Source organism: Ptychodera flava, chromosome 4 (assembly GCF_041260155.1).
Source record: "Ptychodera flava strain L36383 chromosome 4, AS_Pfla_20210202, whole genome shotgun sequence".
In the NCBI taxonomy this organism is placed as follows: Eukaryota; Metazoa; Hemichordata; class Enteropneusta; family Ptychoderidae; genus Ptychodera; species Ptychodera flava.
In genome coordinates, this window is record NC_091931.1 from 49,293,282 (window position 1) to 49,315,958 (window position 22,677).

General features: G+C 37.6%; 2 protein-coding genes across 3 annotated transcripts; one reads left to right on the plus strand and one right to left on the minus strand.

The window, feature by feature from the left end:
• Positions 1 to 3,945: 3,945 nt before the first annotated feature.
• On the minus strand, positions 3,946 to 16,445 carry LOC139132064 (sodium/glucose cotransporter 4-like). 2 transcript variants are annotated; one of them, XM_070698454.1, is made up of 15 exons: positions 16,207 to 16,445; positions 14,059 to 14,130; positions 13,206 to 13,310; positions 12,297 to 12,356; positions 12,093 to 12,197; positions 11,601 to 11,706; positions 10,588 to 10,668; positions 9,375 to 9,580; positions 8,776 to 8,911; positions 8,029 to 8,136; positions 7,302 to 7,452; positions 7,021 to 7,189; positions 6,482 to 6,697; positions 5,718 to 5,928; positions 3,946 to 5,044 (listed from the first exon to the last, which is right to left on the minus strand). In XM_070698454.1, the coding sequence occupies exons 1-15, from the start codon at positions 16,300 to 16,302 to the stop codon at positions 4,839 to 4,841; spliced, it is 2,028 nt and encodes a 675-aa protein (XP_070554555.1). In that variant the 5' UTR covers positions 16,303 to 16,445; the 3' UTR covers positions 3,946 to 4,838. The 2 variants fall into 2 exon arrangements, with proteins under 2 accessions (XP_070554555.1, XP_070554556.1); XM_070698455.1 differs by having other exon boundaries at positions 12,297 to 12,912; positions 12,969 to 13,310; positions 16,207 to 16,399.
• A 3,580-nt stretch (positions 16,446 to 20,025) lies between these two features.
• Positions 20,026 to 20,841, plus strand: LOC139132314 (chromosome partition protein Smc-like). Its single transcript, XM_070698704.1, has one exon. The coding sequence runs from the start codon at positions 20,026 to 20,028 to the stop codon at positions 20,839 to 20,841; it is 816 nt and encodes a 271-aa protein (XP_070554805.1).
• Positions 20,842 to 22,677: the final 1,836 nt, after the last annotated feature.

Consider the following 22,677-nt stretch of genomic DNA (forward strand, 5'->3'; position numbering starts at 1 on the left):
GCCTTTTTGTAACACTTTTTGAACGCCTCCAGACGTTCAGAAATTTAACACTACGTGTTCAACCAACGTTCAATTTTTGAACACACGTGTGCAGATTTTGAACGCTACGTGTTCATCAGACATTATATTGAACACCATGGTGTTCCATATCTGAACACACGTTGCACAGGAAATGTGTTCAAAAAATTGAACGCTTTTACGCGTTCAAAGGGCTGTAACACTTTTTGAACGCATGGACGCCGTTCAACGATAAGTGTGTTAAAGGCTAGAACACATGATGCGCGCTTGTTGAACACCTTTAATTTTGGGCGTTCACGGTATGTTCAAGCCTTGAAATAACATTACAGACCATTGATTTCCTGTAAAATTATTTTATTATAAAAATACACGAAACATTTCTAGAGTAAAATACAATAATTTACTGTAAAATGGGTAAATAAACATTGCAACTTTGTATGTAACGTTTGTCAGAGAAAAAAAACCAACAGTGTTAACACCTTCTATCAAAAACATAAGCAATAAAAATCACCATATTGTGGATTACGTTTTATGTTCATACTTGTTTAAAACGTACAAAAATCATCTGAAAAAGCTCAAAATTTGGCATACTTCTTGTCTTGAAAAGACGTATATGTATAAATGCATACTCCATTTTTGTAAGATGGTTCTTAAAGACATTTCCTCCTATATGGACAATAGTAAATTTTGAAGAAAAAAGAAGTTAGTCAAGGCTTCTCTGGTGCACATGGCTATAGTTGTCCACACTAAAGTAAACACAACATGTCAAGTTGTCAAAGTGTCACAGTAAGAACAACATGCAGAAAGTGGGCGAAGTGGGTCCTTGGCAGGGTAAAACATATTTCCTTGTCCAACAAAGTCCTTCATAAAAAAAGGTTAGTTTGTTTGTAATATCTTTAAATAAACCCTGAAATAAATGGGTGACATTTCAAAAATATACCTCTCAGAAATTTAAAACATATTCGTAAAACCTTTCAAATTCTGGTGTACCCTGGTATTAATTTTTATACAATTTTGTTTATTAAAATGGTAAAAATCACCCTTAAAATGAAAAAATGAACATTTCATCATAACTTGAATATATCACATTTTGGTAATTCCCAATGTACAGTCTTAAAAATGTCTGAAATGTCTTTAATGCCAAAAAAACACAAAGTTGCAAATTTCTGCATAATTTAACAATCTGAAAAAGACTACCAGTAGAGAGATCTATGTCCTAAATATCAAAGCTGTTCGATTAGCAGTTTTGAAAAAGATTTTTAAAGATTGTTTTTGACCAAAAATGACAAAAATTGCCATGAAATATAAAAATTTGAATATTTCATCACAACTAGCACAAATTTGACGATGGTCATTTTTAGGGACATGTTTACAAATATTGAAGACGTCAGTAAAAGAGAAGAAGATTTTTTCCAAAAAATAGCAAATTAGCCTCAAAAATATAAATTTGCATATTTCATCATAATTTGAACATATCTGATTAGGGTAATCCCTTGGGACCTGTAATCCAAATATTTAAGGATTCGCACAGGCTGTTTTGAAGAAAAACCTTTGGAAGTACAAATTTAGGACAATGCTACACATCCACCTATTTAGCTGACAGCAAAGCTAAAAACCAGTTGCTAAGTACAAGAGACGTGTTGAGCTACAATACAAAATAATTTACGGTTTGGTAGCAGGCTATGATCAACTAAATGTTACAAGGGCATAAGCTTTCAAAGTACGTGAAGTCTCCTTCATCAGATGCAAGGGGGGGATGAAAAATTGAAGCAGAAAGTGACAGAAAATTCAGAGTGAAAATTTCAGAAAAATCAGTAATTCAGAGTGGACATTTTTACTCTGAATGGTCTGTCGCTTTGTTTCAGCTTTAATTTAAATAAGGGAGACTACACGTCTGTGAAAGCTCATTCCCCAGCAACATTTAGTTGATCATAGCATGCTACCAAAGCTTAGATTAATTCAGAACAAAAATACAGAAATTTATCAAAATTCAGTTACTGACCCTTGGAAGTTTAAATCTACATTAGAGATGAGCTGAGTTTCTCAAGCTTGTTTCCATACAGCTACCTGTACACTCATCTGTACCACCAGCTTCTATAACAACTCTTCGATTTTCAGTTAAATCCAACTTTTTACATCCTGAAAAAATGCAACAATAGGTAATATGGCGAGATGAAACTTTAAATGAAAGACAAGGGGCTGATTATCATAAGGAAAAGTGGAGACTTTCATATTACAGTGCCTCTCTTCAAACTGTTACAAAATATTTGCTGCTTCTTGTGATCAATTGATTAAAATTAAAAAGCCAAACTCTCATATGCTGAAACAATACATTGTATATTCTACGATGTTAAACTGATGTTTTACATGCGATTGTGTTTACTAAAAGACATATGTTAGCTGTGATTACGCAGCGGTACTATGCAAGGCGTATCGATCGCGCTCAGGTCAAGGGTTATCACTACAGTTGTATTGTGATGACCCTTGACCTGAGTGAGATCGATCGATACGCCATGGCCAAAAGTACCACTGCGTATTCACAGCTAGTTGTTGGTATAGCAGCCACTGAAAGAAAAAAGGTTTTTTCACGTAGTTAAGCTATTTAAAGGTACAATACAATTAATTTCAAAGGACGATAATATAGATAGAATACCTTTTACTATTTTGGAGAGGAAACTTACCCTTTCTGGTCTTGCTTCCGCACGATCACGACTTCAGGGTGCGCTTACAAGAAAAATGTCGCAACTTCCGTTTTGATGCATCATGGGATAGGAAAAGACACCAAACTTGAACACTAAGTGTTAAGAAGTAGAACGCCCCTTGCACGCCGATGTTAAAATTAAAACGTTCATGGTGGTTTTCTGATTTTCTTTTCTAATTTTTAAACTTTCAACCCGTAATAAACGTGTAAAATTATTTTGTATACTTCCTTTTTTAGAAAAAACATGCTTTCAGCAATTGTAGGCCGGAAATATTTTTCACTTAGTGTGAAATTCGTTACACCAAAATCCGTGTACTTTTGCCGGACAGTGAAGCAATAGTAAATTTAATATAGCCATTGTAAAGAAAAAAAACACAAAAGACTGTTAATTGTTTCACAGTATTGTAAAATTTCTGTGATGCTGAGTTTTTGAACACTTGAAGGAGATCGTTGTTAACACATAGTGTTCAGGTTTAGAACATCATTGTTAATATTATGAACACTAGTGTTAACAATATGAACACTAGCCGTTCAAATTTGAACACCGACATGTACATTTTGAACGCGTAAAGACGCGTCTAGCGTCCGCTATTTTTACAGTGTGGATGTTCAAATATCGCCTATACCCGTGTCATGCTTGTCTAGATCTTCGCTCAAACTAATTCGCTCTAAATATATAGCAAAGTGTGTTCTAAAAGGCAAAGTGAACCTCGGATCAGAAACTTTTCACTCCTGAATATAAATTTAGGTATGGCACAAAGAGGTACTTATCGTACATGTACTGGGATAATATATTCTCCAAGTTATAGTATCTTGACTCCATTGATAGTTGAAGACGTACACTTGGACTTCTTCAAATTATCACACATAAAATGAGTGAAACCGTTCCAAATAAGACATATGACATTACTGCTTGCTTTCTGCAGACGATAAGACAACAGTTTTGAAAGTTTTCTGAAACAATGCTCTCTTCCAGTTTTTCGTTGATTTTTCAGCTATCATTCTCATCCATAGCTATCTGCTTGTGTCAGGATCTTTAAGACTTGTGTCTCTATGTTCCCTTGCTAGGTTCGAAAGAAAGCGCAGTGCATTATATATTTAGTTCGTCTTTGCTGGATAACTGTAGAAGAGAAATGCTGAAAATACTTGAAACTTAACTATCTTACGAGATACCAATGACCGTGATCTATGTCAGAGAGGAAGTATACAACACCGGAACGAGATGTACGAAACTAAAAAATGCAGAATTTTATTGCTTCAGAATGCAGAATTAGAAAAGAAATGTGTGAAAACACACGAAGACAGTTGAAGTGTGAATGCCTCAGGAGATATTTATGTCGCAAATATTGAATGACATTGGAAGACAACAAATCAACAGTTATACTTCTCAATTCAAAAACATGCATATATCCACAGGGACTCTCGGTTAAATAGTGGGTAAATATTTAAACAACCAATCAAGATGCTCAAAGAGACGAAGTTGTAGTCTGTTATTCTTATCAGTCTTATGTTTGTCTTGAGAAGCCAATTACATTGGTATGAATCTTCAAATATACTGAAGAATTTGTAAAAAAGGACAGAAGATGTAGTTAGAAGAATATCATGGGCCGCATTTATTGGCGGCATCTACCAGAATTATCAATATGCCGATGGATGAAGGGCTGATTCAATAAACTGCAACTCTCAGAGTGACTGCGTCTCTCAGCATTGTGTGATCGTGCAAACAAATACATGTACGGTATATGTCATGTTCAGTTTACTGAAAAATAGACGCAAAGATGATACGATAAACGGAGTGCCTGTACTTACGTTATCGAAAGACAAGTAAAATTTCTCACAGATATAACTAAAGAAACGTGATGCTAGGCAATCAATATTCCGACAGATCTTTCCTTCGTTGCAAGGAGAGATTTTAAATAGCATTCAACAAACGATAATCGTATTGTATCTCTGAAATTAAAATTTGCGATTGGAAGGAATTATTTGACAAGTAGTTATTTCACAATTAGGCCTACATTATTGTGACAAAATATTGCTATTTTTTTCCAGAAAAGACAAAATGAAGCAGTTTCTCGGGTTTAAACCCTTCCATTTTTTAAATGTAGTTCCACTCTGATTATCAGCCAAAGAAACCCCAAACAAATCCTCCAACTACCAATAGGATAGCGCCATTAATGTTGACAATGCGCGCCCACTTCGGGTCTTCCTCCAATGAGATCGCTCGTTCTTCACGAATCTGCTGCTCTTTTTCAGAAGTTTGAGAAGTAGCTCCACAGATCCAGTTAGAGGCCCACAATTTGAACGATGTCCATGTGTCCCGATCTTCTGTAATTACAGACAGTCAAAATATTTTACAACCTGTAAGTGTTAAATTCGATGCTAAATTGTTTTTAAATTACCTCCTATGTTCATAGTGCTATTCTGATAACACATAGCATTAAGATTTGATGCACGCCTCTAACGAATTCACTCTTTCATGGTCTAAATTATCATTTGCCTAAAATTTGTTTCAAACATGAGTTTACAGGCACGTGGTGACGTATTCTCTCTGACGCTTCCAACCGAAACTAAAACTGAACAATATGAGGTACAGTTTTGATTGTCGAAAACACTAGATATGATTGGGGTTACGAGTGAGCTGACTTATCGGACCAAAAAGAATCAAAGAGCGCAGCACAAAAGTCAAAGGTACAAATTAAGTGTCTGTAGTCACATGACTCGGCGTAAAAGAATTGGGTTGACCAAAGTGGGTGTCGCTGTAGCCTAAATAGGCAATGGTGTTGGTAAATGGATAGCCAATGATCTTGGTAAACGTACAGCCACTGGTCTGGATAAACCCATTGTCAGTGGTCTGGGCAAAGGCATAGTCAGTGGTCCCAATGAACGCATAGCCAGTAGTCTGAGTAAGATCTGTGTAAACGCATAGAGATCATCGTTTCCCTGCCTTCTTTGGTATATTTGAGCTTACTGTGTTTTATCTGACTATTTTGCTATTTACCGTGTACGTCCACTTGCTTGACATCTTTCTCCGAGTCTTCTATCTCTTCAGATGGCTTGGTGTCTTTGTTCTCCGGTTCGACAACGTCTTCATCAGTACATGTTGCCACATCAACCATTGAAACCGGCTTCTCCGTCTTCCTCTTTATGTCAATCTCATGTTCAGCTCTTGGCTCTGTGCTGTGTCGAGTCCACCATGTCAGACGATACAGCTGCCAGAAATTGACACGACATCGTAAAATACTAAGAAAAAAAACCTATCCCGTTACGATGCCCAGACGATTAAAATCTGACAGAATGAAATTCGAAATAAACAAGACATTTCCTTCAGGGCGGTCATTAATATATAACTTACACGAGATATCGATATTCCAATAGCAACGTCTGATCAAAATCGACAAAAAGTTTATTATTTTAGTGATATTGATAAGGTTAAACTGTGATTTGGCATCCAATTTGATATTTATCGCTTGTAGAATTGAGCGGCATAGTGTATTGCAAACAATGCATTTCCAATCATCCATTTTATATTTGCACAGCCAATCTCTTGCATCAGAGAAGATCAGATAGCAAATGTTTGGACATTTAAAGCATCCTAAAACGTTTATATGAAGCTACAACACACTTACTTTCCATACGAGGATAAAATATGATTCATGTTAATCATCCACAGATCACTGCCACATGTCTTTCGTTCGACGACCTGTTTAATTCATAAATTTTATTGAATAGTAAATTAAAAACCGTGTTGTCTGTCTGGCTTACCTCTTCCTTGCGCTGTGGTTTGGTGAACAAACTGATCAATATCGTGATCAGCATAGACGCTAGAAACAGGAATATGGCGAAGTGAAGGTAGTGGAAGTTGGCCAACAAACCTGGACGTGTGTCTGGTTCGTCACATCCTGGTGATTCGTACACGAAGTCAAGTATCATACGAGTACCGCCGATGATAAAGCCACCGATAAGTCCCCAGAATGCACCCTGGGAGGAAGTAAAACAGAAAGAAGGGAATGGCATTTGCGTTACATTACATGTAATAGGGACGCCATCTTCGCGTATTCATGGCCAATACCATGTATCCTCTTTGGTCTTTCGTCGCCGAGCAAGACAATGTTGGCTTTCGTCTATTGTCAATGTAATCTAGACAATCAATTCGGTATGCGCTAATCCATCAAAATCAGCCTTTGGATGTGAAAGTTAAGACAAAATTTGCATAATTTCGTCGTCATTAAATCGTCAGAATAAATCTGGCATGTGAATGCATGAGAACATGGACGAAAGCGTTCTGGCGTAACCGAACTTGCCTGTTCATTGGTTCTCTCCCAGCCAATGGCGAGTAGGAAGCAAGATAGCGTTGGAGGCGCGATGTATGACGTGACGGATTGCAAATAGACGAAAAGTTGACCAGCACCGAACGCTTCCAACACTGGCAACCATAGGATACTTGCTGTAACCATGAACAACACGAAAACCCTGGAAAGCAAACATTTTCGTTTAAACTTATCAGTGTTGCTCGCATGGCTGACAATTATGAAAATGAAGAAAGGAAGTTTAAGAAAACTTCTGCTACAGACAGTGAATTTACCTGCCGACGACCATTTCTTCACGGGTCGAAGCCTTTGGTCGGATACGTTTCCAGATGTCGATGGTGAAAATACTACTGGTACTGTTAAATATGGACGTAAAGGAACTCATAACTCCCGCCAACATTGCCGCCAACATTAGACCTTTCAAAGCTGTGAAGAGTAGAAACGTTAATTTGGATGACAAATCACATGGAGAGCGTTGTCTTGACTTTCTGGCACAGAGAATAGATTGCTCAGAAGCAGAACCACAGTTTGCAATTACAGTCGAACTGACTTCATAACAATGACTACAACATAAGGAAATACAGTTGCAGATCCATATCACGGTTACTCCACGGTAATTTAAATTGAACGGCACTTTTGGAGTTAAATAGTCTAATCATAAAATATTTAGCAACGAGCAGTCAAGTTCAATAAACAGTCAAATTAAAGCGAATGCGGTATGTCGTGACGGAATGTGTTTACTCCTTTTGAAAGATAAGTTATTACTTCTAACACAGTACCCCCACCCTGTGCTTCTACTGTGCTTATTGCACTGCCAGTCTTGTGGAGTGGAGTGACTGTGGTCACAGATACGAAGTCAATATGTGAAATTTCGCTTTTATGAATATACCATTCTTGTGGCACTGTTTTCACTCCGTGCATTTCTTGTAAATACATTAATATGTCGACGAGTTTTATATCGTCAACAGTACCATGGCGGTAGATTTTATTGAAACAACTGACCGATAGGCATTAATCCGAGGATGAGTAAAGGGTAGGCCACGTTAGAACAACCAGCAGCATTTCCACATGCTTCGTTACAGACATCGCTATCGACACATGCCACGATATCTGGAATAGAACGAGAATAAATGTGAGTTACAAAATACTAGTTTTGATGTTTCCCTATCAAGGGACACTGTGATCACAAATTTGGCTCGATTGTATCGTGCGTCAATTCAATCGAAGGCGGAGAGAGGATAGGTGATTTGTTTATCTTTATTATAAAGTTATTCTATAATGTGATAATATTAGTAACACCGTTAGTAGGTATTATTAGTTAATTAATTTGTTTGTTTGTTTGTTTGTTTTGCTAGACGGTGAAGATGTATACGGGCGAAGAAGAAAGAAATATTAATTTTCAGGGCCGACTCATTAATGTCGAAGGCGATTATCGAGTTAATGTCAAGGAGAACCATGGCTGGATATGATGAATAGAGTGGACTCATTGGTAGAGAAGAAAAGTGAGCAAATCCAAGGAGAATTGAGGGAGGAACATGAATACTTGAAACTAACAAAAGCGTGGCACAGCTAAACAAAACAAGATTACAAACATTATGATAAGCTGCGAGATACGTCATATCATCACTGCAAGGAATAAAAGTCTGTAAGAGGAACAGAGCGGCATAGAGTCAAAATATTTTGGTTAATACAAGAACAATTTTGAATCAGGATTACTCGATGTGTTTTGAGGTTAAAACATGGACGTACCTGGATACAGTATTCTACTGATCATACCGGGCCATACCATCAAAAACATTGGGAGGATTTTCAAATATCCCGCCAGAATGGTACCTCCTTTGGAATGACTGATGTCTTTAGCAGCCAAACATCTCTGTACCAAAACCTGAGAACACGAAATGAACTTCTTGCTAGGGCGTTTGAATGACATTTCGTATGGTGTGTGCGGCCTATTGGTTACTACGCTCTCCTTGTCTCTATGGTTGTTTTAAATGATAGGGAGGACTGGTTAATCATTTTATTCATACCTTGATCCCTGTTACAGTGAGTATAAGTGGTGAAAGTTTGTGAATACTATTACTGTCATGTTTGTTTGGCGTAAAATCATGTCAATTCAATTTTAAATTTTAAGTTGAAGACATCTCAATGATACTTAAATGCAAGGATTTGCCGAAGAAACGATGGAATATGTTATGTAACGTAATTTCATGTACCATGACGTATGTAATGACAGGCATTGCTCACAAGTTATCGCTGACATTACGTATGTTTCTGTACAGTGTGGTATACCTCCCTGAAGAGAGGTAAGATGCATGGTGGTTCCACATCAAAAGCACTCTGTGACTCACCTGGTTGGTACAGAAGTAATACGTTGACAGAATCATAATACCGAATAAAACTCCAGGCCATGGTAGAGCAGCATCGACTGGTCTAAAGATATGCCACGCATCAGCAGTAGGTATTCCGCATGTAGTGTTACCGGCTACCGTTGTGTCTGGAATTGCGTCCATGTATCGTCCCTCAAACGTGAAGTAATCGCCGATTTCTATCCAGGCTGTGAATAGAAGACATGATAACTGCTATAGCGACATAGTATTGTAATACCATCCACTCTTTCCGAATATATCAATCTTATTAGTCAAGTCATTCCGAAAACTGATTGATTAGCGTACAATATTGTGGTCATTAGGGTTTTTCTCTTTCAAATATCCATGATTGACCTTTTCAATAATAAATACCAGACTTAAGTTACCCTAACAGGACGGGTCAATAATTAAAAGCTACCGAACGCAACATATACAGTGTAAATATACGAACGCAAATATGTCCTGATTAGTCAAAACGTAAGTACAGACAATTCAAAGTTACGTGTGCGTTAGTATTCACAATATTTTGTAATATCATCTAAAAGTACATCATGGAGGACGGATCTCACAACAATAATAATATTTGTTTCTTCATTCATATTGTACCCTTGGAGACACCAGCGTCATTTGCTTTGTATTTGTTACAAGTTAAGGTAGAATGTGCCTCGGGCATGTCGGGGACAGATATTTGGACTCTCAGACTTTTTGATTCTACCACTTGAGGGGCTCATTTTGAAGTTCTTGGAGTAAAAAAGGTTTTTACAGTCCTAGTTCTTCGAAAATGGAAAATTTTATTTTTCAGCACAGAGTTAACACGCGGATGGCGGCCATTTTGAATTTCAAGTATCGATAATTGTTAGGCAATTTGTTTCTCTAGTACCAAACTTTCACGGTGAAAGGATGGTTGACAGTTTCTTTGAGGAAAGTTTGAGCAAAAGTTTTTGTCTTTCCCTTTCGAGGCACATACGACCTTAAACACAACTACAACCTTAATTCCGAAATTGCTATGGAGAATGAAAAAACTAAAGACGTATTGTTGTAAATGAATTAAATACTGCCAACAATAACTGATAGTTGAGACATGTACAGTTAATCCACATGACGAAAACTTGTAACATTTCATTACTATTACTAATAAAATATCAATTATAAAAAAAACTCTGAAACATTAAAGGTACTTATCAGAGGAACTTACAGAAGACCATCAACACAGCAGCGCTGAGAAGAATTATGATAGCTTGTAAGGCATCAGTGTGCATCACCGCAGTCAGCCCACCTATTGATAAAGTATTGTGTAAAATGGTTGAAATCTCCACACGTTGCATTTTCTCGAAAACGTCTTGATGCTTTAGGTTCTAGATTGAAGTACGCTCGAACATTGAATAAATTTGTCCCTTCAAAACTCCTAATGGCGACGTCATAAGTTAAATGCAGGATATCGATTAAAAAATTCCAATCCCATTAGAAACTTCATCGAATGATATCGAACACATCACCAGGCTCTTATCAATGAAGAAAAGTATGGCCCATTGTGGTATTATTGGTTTTAACTGATTATGAAAAATGCAAAAAAAATCACATTTTATTCGTTATGAAATCAAGATAATGTACCGTAGAATCAAAACAATCTGAAAGTTTCTCCTTTCAGGGTGTTATTTAAGATTTGTTTCCTAAAACTTGTAAGTTTGGAAATCGTTTGAAGGGTACTTGTACATTGTGGCGTATCTTACTGAATTTGGTGAAAAGAAGTCATAAACGAGCCCACAAACTGAAGTCGTGCATTGCACCGTATGATTTTCATGAAAAATCGCAAATAAAATGTGCAACAGAAGTTGTGTGTAAAAATGACATTAATTGGAAAGAGAAATACATCGGACTAAAGTCCGTTTCGTCTGCGCTAAAATAGCGTATAAAAGAATGATAATGATGTAAAATACATGTAGCGAATGTAAATGATTTGGTCATAATAACATGCCTATTCCTGACACAGTTCATAACACAAATGTGGCTGTCTAAAATATTACCTTTTTGAGCTCCCTGATACTGACACCGAATCAAAAATAACTCATCACTGAACAATGCACAGTGTGACCAAAGAGAATTCAAATTTATTCTTCAATGAATGTCAAAAGATTGTTGAAAGGAATCATGGTAGTTGATGAGTGACATGTTAGGAACTTGCACAACGTTGTCATAGTAACTTCTTACCTGCTACGGTGAAAATAGCCGTCAATATCAGTAAAGTTATGACAGATGCGTAGATGTTCCAGCCAAGTACGATTTGTATGATCAGTATTCCAGCGTACATTTCACCCTTTTAAAAAGAAATGTTTTGGTGAAAACCTTGGTTAGAATTACGCCATGACAAATGAAATAGCGATACTCAGACGAGGTCGCTGTTCACATCTTGTTCTCTCATAAATCTCTTCTCAAGAGCGTAAATGAATATTCGACTGATACACATAACCATAGGGGGGACTGTGACATTACCCAAAAGATCAAAAAATCATTTTTAATCATTCTCCCCGAAAATACAAACGATTTTATGGTCGCAATTCAAAACAACAAGGTTTGTGACAAATTTTGAAGGCGAAACGGTGTATACCTATGAGACTGTAATATACCCTAATTGCGAGTTAAGGGGAGGGGAATTTGTTCATTTAACACCGAAATGGGCAAATAATTCATCGTATCGCTCACCGTAATGTGGGCGAACAGGTTCATCGTCAGTTGAATGATTGCCAGGAAAACTCGGATTCTCTCCCCGCCAAATCTCAGCTTCAAGTATTCTGGCATTGTATACGCCTGAAAATTTGATAAAAATATTAAAACGTGATGAAGGGTACAGTCAATTTAAATGTGAAAAGTTACAGAAGATGTCGAATGCAATAATGAAGGACTTACCCCGGCAGATGTGTATACAGGTACGAAGAAAAATCCAAGGAGAGCAAGACATGTCACTCCCTATGAATGAAATCAAAATTTGTTTTCCTTAGTTAGTATTTAGTATTCAGAAAGATATTAATAATAGCATTATTGCTACTGCCTAGAAGAAAAGATAACACAACTTGCAACCTGACAAACGGCAAAAATTCCACCCATTTATGACTTTCTTAAGTTAAGAAATTAAAGCAAAGCGAAATCATGATAAGTTTTCAATACTAACTCAATTCACTAAACAGACTAACCAGTTGGTTTGACAGTCTCTATTAGATCGATTGTTTTATTACTCTTTGACAAAACGATTGTCACTTTCCAGGTTTTAAACTTGTCGTTCAATTCCATCAGCTTGTATACCACTTCGAAGAACTTTTGTATACATTTGAAATATTAATTACTGAACATTAAACTTCCAATGGCAGTAACTTTTGGTGTATTTGCAACTGTTTTTGTTCTAGTTTTGTGATTAGTTTCTTGGTCGACTCGGAAAATGATCTCGAAATGCCATGTGTTTATCTTGTCAAATAACCTGTATACGTGTGATACCAATGATATTATCTACAACTGCAACATATTCGGACTAGAATTTAATTGTTAGCAATGATATTGCTTGTTGTTGTAGTGTATCGTGTTCACAAGGCTAATGCTGTATCTGTTTTATTTCAACATAGTTTTTGAGGGTGAACATGCAAGAAATGTATTTGTTTTCGAGAACAAATATAATTGAAATATTTTCCAAAGTTACATTTTCTGTTCGTTTACATGTACAGGGATTTCTAGTTCAACGACCCATCCTTTGCATTGAACATATTATTTGTTGTCTTTGTGTGTATTTGAATACTTAAGGCTGGTGTAAGTGTGTTGGAGACCAACCGTGAATTCGTAGAAAACCACAGCGATTCCATCCACAGAAGCGGTTCCTGCGATGCCGATGAAGGTGGCGCTGCCGATATTGCTGACGTACAGAGATAGACCAACCTGTAAAACGAAGTATGATTTTATCAAGACATGTGCAGGTCGATTGTTTTGAAGCTCTGCATCAAATATAAGCAGAGCCACAAAACCTAGAACAAATACACCAGTCTAGGTTTAGTGTCTGTTGGTTGGTTGAGTGGTAATTCAAACTATCGCCACTAAGTCATTAAAATCTATCAGATCAGACTTTAGGGTTGCGTGGCTTGTCTCTGTTCAACATAATAAAGTAATTTTGATAAAAGCGGCATAAGAGATCTCGAATATGGGTGCAAACATGTTCAGGTCATAAAATTGATATTTTGTTGTATGCATTAATTTTTATTATATGTATGAAAAGATATGTAGCTGGTGTAGAGCAATCTTCCTGCTGCATGTCAGTGAACTGTCATAGTATCTAAATGCATTGGTTTTTTAGTTCGATAGCAATGAATTTGATGGTTTTGTGAGATGCTATTTTCATGACTCATCGAGCAATTTACTTTTTAAACTGGACACTTCACACCCCTCAGTGAAAGTAGCTCTTGTATTCATGGTGCTATCATAGCTTGAACTCAAAAAATGTTTACCCTCATTCTACTGTAGAAAATGAAATAGGAAGTACGTTTGATTTTTTCTTTACAGACTAAGTCAAGTACACTTCTAAATATTCACTTTCGATTACGTTGTTTTCTATCTCCTACGTTCCGACGGTTTACGTGCATGCTCTCTGGAGCTGCCAAATAGCGTGAAATATGCGTAAGCGCCAACTTACCACCCACCATGACATATCTCGACCAGCAAGGAAATAGCCTTGTGAACTTCCTCGATTTGCACGACGGGAAGACTGTCAATAAACACAAACAATGTATAATGTTATATTCGGGACACAGACACGCCATTTCCATATATTCGCAATGTTATGGCAGAGTTCACATCGTGTCGTTTTATCAAACGATTCATTTATTACTGCAAGCGCAAAGCGAGCAGGCACGGTGTATCGACGTAGTAGGTATTTGTTGAAATATGTCGACAATGCTATCTATATCTATCTACATCGGTCACTTTGACCAGAATAAGCAAGTGTCTTAGAAGTGAAAAATGGTGCTATTTTTATCGAAAAACGACTTCCTGAATGAAAAATCTTTAAAATCCAAAACACCTTATGTATTATTAGTAAGGGCTTAAAAAGAACGCGCCTCGGGGACAAATAGTTGGACTCCAGAACTTTTACAATTCCTTTCTGATCTAACACTTGTGGGGGCTCATTTTAAAGCTTTTGGGAAAAGAAAAACTTTCACCGGCTTAGTTTTTCGCAAATCCAAAATTTAATTTTTCTGAATAGAGTTAACACAAGAATGGCGGCCATTTTGAATTTCAAAGATTGCAAAATGTTGGGTAATTTGTTTTTCTAGTTCCAATCTTTGCACGGTGACCCCACGATTTTTATTGTTGATTTGGTAAGAGAATCGTTGACAGTTTCATTGAAGAAAATTTGAGCAAAAGTTTAAGTCTTTCACTTTCGAGGTGCATACTACCTTAAGGAGTTAATTGCCTGTTACTGTAATCATTGCTTGTACGTGAGCGTCGTAAATAATTAAGAAAAGTGTACGAAATTAGCTTTACTAATCAGACAACAATTTCGAATTTCTTCAGCTGTATACGATGTGTGCATAGTCTTACAGAATCGCACGTGCGACACGTCCGCTGACTCAGCTCTAATTTGTTTAAGTTGTCAAAGTTTTAAAGTACAGTCACACTTCCACCCAAAAGATAATACATGTACTGAACAGTTCTATCAAACAGTGGCAGGTATAACCCCTCTAGGGGACTGAACTGGACTGTATCCAACAGTTTACAATGGCAGTTGTAAATTTAAGCGAACTCAATCCCATAAACATTTTATTTGTTTTGATTTTATCGGCAATTGTACCCTAACCCTTGTTAACTTAGAACAAGGTACAACGGAGTAAAACCAGTTGATTTTACGATACATCAATAAACTCCATTCTTTGGAGTGGTAAGGTTTTATCAAAGGCTGGTATTTACATCCACCTTAATGACCCTGGACGGACCCGAAGCTAAACAAAAGCGGGCCGACCAGATGACTGGAATTTGCAGGTCTCGCGTCATTAGATTTCCTCGTGAAACGTTTGTGACAAAGTTCAGTAAAGCTTTCTCCCGGTTTTGAACTTGATCGTCGAATGAGACGACTGAGTTAGTGTCTGTACATGTAGTGCGATTACCTTGATATCACGCGTAGACTTATGTATACGTAACCGTCACAGACAAAGTGTTTAAGCCATGAGATGAATTTGCTTGTTCTTTGCACAGCTACTTTATAGTTTTTGCACTGCCCTTATCACTTTGAACTTGCCAGAAGCGTGTGGTCAATGAGGTAGCTATGCAGTCAGTTTCCGTCTGGTGTCAAAACGTTCGGGCTGACGTTCGCTCGCGTTTTGGATTTGGTATGAAAGTGGAAAGGTCTCATTGTAAGGAGTAATAAATTGAAACGTTTATGAAATAATGCAAGCCTTTCTTCATCCGGAAAGTGTTGCTTTCTTGCAAAAAAAGGGCTTTACAAAGATTTACAACTGTCAAATGGCATTTCGTTTTAAAGTGCCTTAACAGTAAAGGCTTACATATCAACAGTGTGGCAAACGGTTGTATTCGTTGCTTTGAAAGTGTAGCAATACCTTCGGCTGACTCAGCGTTGCAATATCTCGCGTATAGTTTACATGATGATTGTTGTCATCATAGATATGTCAAAAAGCTCGGCATTCATAAAACAAACTCGCAAGACCTATGTAAACAGTTTTATCAAATCGAAAAATAGAATGCAGGGGTTTCATATCTGAGGTCACCAGGGCGTTGTTGTGGCCTCCCTGTCTTCCACACAAGTGAATGAATTGATTGTTCTTACCCAAAGGCCGAGGAAAAACACCATAAGAAGACCAGCAACTACCACTACATAGTCAACAGCGTGTAGACTGCCAACAGATGATATGTCCCGCGCCATGGTAACAGCGGAGAGGTAATATCCAAGAAAGATGAGACAGAAAATCCAACCAGCAGCCTCCAAGTTGTTCAGTTGTGCTGTGCCTTAATTGCAAAGTGCCCGTTTATTGCACCGCAGCTACTACATAAGCAAAAGTCAGCCGTGCCAAGTTAAATATTAAACCTTGATAAAAAACAACCTCCTTAAAGTGGCGTTTTGTTAATATCTGGAGGCAGGTCACCGTAATCTATTGTAAACTTTCGACACTAGAAGCGGCTCACGCATTAAACAATTGGATGGATTGTTTCGTACAGAAACCGGATCGTTATCTGCTTACATTTTAAAATTGCATTTCTGTGCAAAATGAGTCGCGTTAGTTTGTTTTTTAACCAATGGGGCTAAGTCAAAAGTCTGTCAATGCTAGCCATTCCAAGGAATCGATGTGGTTGTTGGGTTTGGGAAGATGGTGTGTCGGATGAATATTGTTGGTATTCCTGTTGATGCCAATGATTGCAGTGATAATGATGATTACCATGACGACGATGATGATGATAATGGTGATAATGATCATGGTAATGTTGGTGACATTTTTAGGAGTAGCAAGCTTCTTGGAGTTACTGACTTTGCTGAATAACTACCCCAAAGATATTAGAGAAAGCAAACAGGGCAATTAGAAGTACAGTTTCTGCCAATTGGAAGGTCACACCCGATCACACCCGATTGCCTGGTCTTATTCCGAGAGTAAAGGGACCATTTCATCTATCCCACAAGGCAATGTTACTGATACCCATCGCTCTTTTTTTGTTTTACTGTGTCTGAGATGCCAATACAACGGGATATAACATTCTCTATAAATCTTTAGGTCATCAAGCTAATGACGGCTTATATAGCAATATCTTGAGTGTCATCGAATTTGGTGAGATAGCAAGCTATGTTCCTGAATGCCCATGACCTTGGATCTGAAAAATCGGGCGGGGGTGACTAAAAATGAGGAACATGAATAACCAAGAAGTGACAGTTTTAAACACTCCAAACTCTTAAAGAACCAATGCGTGTAAATATGTAACAAATAAACAAATAAACAATCCGGTGCCGACTTTCAGAATGTTGTCAAATTTACATATTTTACCAATTTTGCATATTTTTCACGATATTTTCATTATTGACAAGCTAATATCTTCAAGGTCGAGTTCATACATGTAAGCCTACCATGATGCGAAGTGACTGAATGTCTAGATTTTCAAGAAGTCGTAAAAGAAATACATTTCTCCACTAACTTGGCAAAACTATTTTCTAAGATAGAAACATGTACATATTTCCATAAATTTAGACAACTGAATATACTCAATGCAAGGTAATTATAATAAATATATAATAAATGTGGCCATCAGCAGCTCCTGCGTTATGTGATAACAAGTGAGCAGTTGTCTAATATTACAGGTAAATGACTAAACAATTGTTAATCCTAGACCTTGAACTCTGGGTAGTTGCAACAGGCGACAGTCAGACAGACAGACAGACAGACAGACAGACAGACAGACAGACAACGGCAATGAATTCAACAAACATAAAAATTGCCATATATTCATATAGTGTATAGGAGCAGCAGTTTCTATTACTAATGTTTGACAAATTTCACGACAAATTTTTATATTTTTGGTGGGCCTAAATACCGAAATCAAAATTACAGAGATTAACTGACACTTAAGGATGTACGATCGGTAAAATTAAAAGTAATGTCATTTCTCTAAATTGTCAATTTTTGGATTCTCCTTTGTAAGTATTATCAAAATGTGTGATAAAATATAGGGGTCACCGCGCTCGTTTGTGAGATAAATGACCATGAATTTTGCCATTTGTGAGAAAAAATGCTGAGTCAGCATTTTTTCACCAATGCATTTTCTATGGACGAAATTATTCAATGCTGTTTATCTCAAAATTTAGCGCAGTGACCATATAATTTTATTTGATCAGTATTATTTATTTCTCTAGACTGAGCTTTATGCAAATTTTCATGAAAATGACATTAGTAGAAATTGATTTTCCAGCAAATTTCAATGTAATCCTATGGGAAGTGACAAATTCCACGCGCGCGTACCGCTCGTACATCCTTAAGCATCGTATTAAAGTTATTCTTTGATTTATCTGCCATCTGTTGATAGGGTTTAGAATTTGCATAACCATTTTTCATCCAATGCGAGGAGTGGATTTTGTCTGGTTGATCCAACTTGAAATGCAAAATGTTCACTGATATTATCCCCACTGTGCTTGTGAGATTTAAGGACATTCTAGAAGTAAAAACGGGTTTGTGCCTTTGATAAAAATCTTAACTTTCCTGAAGTATTACACCATTTGCGTTCGATCAAACAATACACATGATACAATACACTCCAATGTGGGTGATCTATCGAACACGTTCGAGATCTTGTAGAGCATGATGGGTACAGCGATTCTTGGTCCCATTGTCGCGCGTTCCATTTGCACGAACTGCTCACTTCTGTTTGATCATCGAACATGCCTGCAGATGTAGTAAAGGCAGACTCTTCCTTCAGCATTCAGTCTCTCAAAAACGACAGAATGGGTTCATCGAGCTCGAGTCTTGCCGAATCGAAATACAAATTAGAAGATGACAGACCGAGGAACGCCGACAAGTATTCTAAATCTCGAACGGAAAAACGAGAAGAAACTGTAAGAGTTATCAGAGCAAGGCTAACTCCATTTGTACGGAGGCGTCGAAATTCTAGCGGTCGAAGAAAAGCGAGGGGACGAAACTGTGTCAAATCTCGACCTGGCAATAAAGCAGGTTCAAACCCGAGAAAGTCTGACCATCCAAAAGCAAGACCAAGAAATTTGGTGTCAGCTGGTAGAGACGTCATTATGTCAGCAAAAATAGGACCTGAGGATCGTATAAAACCTTCGGAATTAATGCAGCCGGAATCGAATGGCACAGATTTGTATTCCCTGCAAAGTCGTAACGACTCGAACACCAGTTTCTGCAGATCATTTAGCAGCTATGATCTCACCATTTGTTCCTCAAGTGACGGTCGCAAAGTTGTCCTCCTGGAATTCGGTGACAAGTCTTTCATCAACGGACAGCCCATCAAGTTCTCCCCAGATGGACGAGTTCTGACAAAACTTGGACATTTTGATCCAACCCTTCAGCGCCTCTACAACGATGCAATACTATTCAAACAGAAACGAGCCAGTGAGGAGCGACGCTCGGTGCACATACCTCCTGGCAATGACATGTAAGATGAAAACACACAGTCTATAGCATCAATCTTGTCGAAAATACGTGTAGCTGCATGGATTTACCCATAAAAGTAGAACAGTTAGTAGATAACAATATTTCATGGAAACACATCAGTGAAAGTAGATACAATACTCTGAAATGCTACCTACTTTGTCGTGTTTTATACGGTTTTTGTAGTCAATGTAATGCTGTAGTTTCACTTCACGACTACGAAATGAAGTAGATTAACACAAGACTCAATCATGCCCCAAAAATCCCTCACATCATCAGAAATCTAAACAATATGAACCGCTTAAAAAGTTACATTAGTTACGTTTACATTTATTTCATTTTTCAGAAAACAATGGCGTTGCCGCCAAGAAAGTATTGTGAGTGACGAATCGATAGGTGTTGACGACGCCGAAAGCGTTTTCCGGTTTCTGTCAGATCGAATCGAAGAATTGACGACACGAAACCATAAGCCCTCCGCCACAAGCGACCATAGTGGTACGATGAATTCATGTCGCGTGTTCAACCATGCGCCTGACGACAGTGAACTGAGAATTGTTGAATTAACAAGACAGTTGGAAGAGGCCGACCTCTATAACAAGAAACTTGAGACAATCTTTTATGACGTGGAGGAGGCGAGAGTCAATTCTCAAATTCGAGCTGAAAATTTGGAAAGAGAAAAGGGACATCTTGAAATTTCGTTGCGTGAAGCCAACCAAGAGAACGAAAGATTACGCGGGAAGCTACAAACAGTCAGCTCTTCACTGTCAGATCTCCGGGAATCGAGTACCAAGGAAAAGTTGATCAGTAGAGATGAGAACGCCATTTTGATTGAAGAAAAGGGTAGATTAGAGGAACGAGTGATGAAATTAATGAAGTCGATGAAACTGAAAGAAGATAATTATAAGCAGAAAGACTCCTACATCAAAGACCTTGAAAATATTACCGATACCCTTGGTAAGGAACTTGAATGTTTTCAAAGACAAGTGAAGAATTTGCGATCAATTCTTGAAAAACAAAACAAAGAAAAACATTTCCTTCGAGAGGAACTGTCAAAGACTGAATTACTGAAACAGAATTACAGATCACTTGAAAAGAAAAATCGACAACTCGAACAGGATAACCAGATTATGAAATCACTACTGAAAGCAGCAGACGACAAACTGATCTCCATGGAAACGATGCAAATTGACAAGGAAACAAGAGACGAGGAACTGAAAGAGGGCTTTTCAAAAACGATTACCGAGCTAGCCGATGTATACAACAATTGGAGTGACGATACGATACAAATACCCAACCTTACTCGTACAGAACAATAAAAATATTAAAGTTGGCACCGCGTATTCAAACAACGAATGCAACGAATAAATGCGTCAAGGCAACTATACACACTAGACAAATGTAAAAAGAAAAGAAAAGAAAAGAAAACAAAGATAGACCAGATCATCGACCTAGGGCAATCGCCATATTTTAGGGAATTGATGATGGTGTTTTTTTATATTGAAATTTGAAACATTGGACTCTATTAAACTCATGTCTAGTGAATGTGGAATAAAAGTTGTAATTCGAAAATTTCTGAGTCTCGTCATCAGTTCTCATAGCAGTGAAATCAACCAGTGGCGCGGTTTTTGTGTCCAAGAACACTTCAAAAGTGTCAGACACGTTATGTTGGTTTGGTATACCTGGTCAAAACAATCAAAGAGGATATTCCTACAGTTTTATACTTGTGTGAAGATAAGAATGGACAGTGAAATTGATCTAAATGTTATCACACTTGTGTAATTGGTTTGTAAAGTTGTTTCAAAACTTGCCGTAGCAGTTGCACTGACTTGTTATAATTACGGTGAAAATCTGAGAGCTTTTATGGACCCCTAATAAACACACACCATGGGAGTACACTTTGCGGTGCACTTCACATACGCAGAATCATATTACATTCCGTACCGCTGCCCTGAGTGTCACAGCCACAGCATTGGCAAGTCATCCTCAGAAATAAAGACGGGCACTATCCGTGTTTGTACGAGAACTCGACTTTGAACATATACTCGGCCATGGCCACTACTGAAATACAAGTGTGTGTTCACTTATAGGAAACATTTATCCCACACATAGACCACTAATCAGTTCCTACCGGCCGACAGGTTTTATTGCTTTACTTCAGCAATTACAGCTGAAGCCTGCTGTGAAACAACACTATCATCCGTCTGTTCTTTGCCTCAAGTTAATTACAAGTACTGATACTGCAGCAAGTTTTGGAACAACTTTACAAACCAATTACACAAGTGTGATAACATTTAGATCAATTTCACTGTCCATTCTTATCTTCACACGACCATAACAGAACATGAGTACATGTCTGACATTTTGTACAACTATTTTACACATCGAGATGCTGCATACTAGTGAATAATATCATGCATTGCAATGGAAGAAAAGCTAGCACGCCAGCTTAGTTTCATCGCAGTGTGCCTTCGACAAGATAAAGCTGACGATCTCCGCAGACTCCCGGGGCGTAGACTGAAAGATCCGTCGCTCGAGGGCGCTATCTACGCGTAAAGACAGCCCTCGAGCGACGGATCTTTTAGTCTAGCAAATCCTATGGCATTATACATTATAAATATCCAGTCATAATTCACGAGTGATATTTCCGTTTAACAATGTGAATACTAGAGACTTCACCAAAGTGACTGTTAAGTTGGTTGAATTACGTCCCCAAGAGCTGTGAACATTTCCTTGTCGGTATCAACTGCAACCCTTAATTTTTCATATTATCAAGGTAAAAATATGTTTCGTTCACATGCTTTAAGGAAACAGGGTAGGTTGGTCAGTAAATTTCTTTATGTTTTAGTTTTTATGGGGGTGCGACCCATTAAATAACGGCAAAATTGGCAACTCGTGTGTGATTTTTAAAATTGCAAAACAACACGATTGGAGCTAATTTTGGATAATCTTTATATTGTTAAAATTTCTCAAAAGTGTTAGGTAACATATAGCTGAAAGTTGCAATATTACAAATTACTCATAGAAACAAGTGTATTGCAAGGAAATAATAGCTGAGCTTACATTTGCAGGTTAAACCGACATTACTTTACTATTCAATTATCCCAAAATTAGTTCCAATCGTGTTAAACCAAAGTTTTAGGGTCACGGGGTTC

Excerpts from the sequence above, each read along its gene's own strand:
- LOC139132064 (XM_070698454.1), bottom strand. The coding sequence starts at position 16,302 with ATGGCGCGGGACATATCATCTGTTGGCAGTCTACACGCTGTTGACTAT. Across the intron at positions 11,707-12,092 it reads ACCTGTTCGCCCACATTACG|GGTGAAATGTACGCTGGAAT; the intron begins GTGAGCGATACG and ends TCTTTTTAAAAG. Across the intron at positions 8,912-9,374 it reads ATTACTTCTGTACCAACCAG|GTTTTGGTACAGAGATGTTT; the intron begins GTGAGTCACAGA and ends TCGTGTTCTCAG.
- LOC139132314 (XM_070698704.1), top strand. The coding sequence starts at position 20,026 with ATGAATTCATGTCGCGTGTTCAACCATGCGCCTGACGACAGTGAACTG.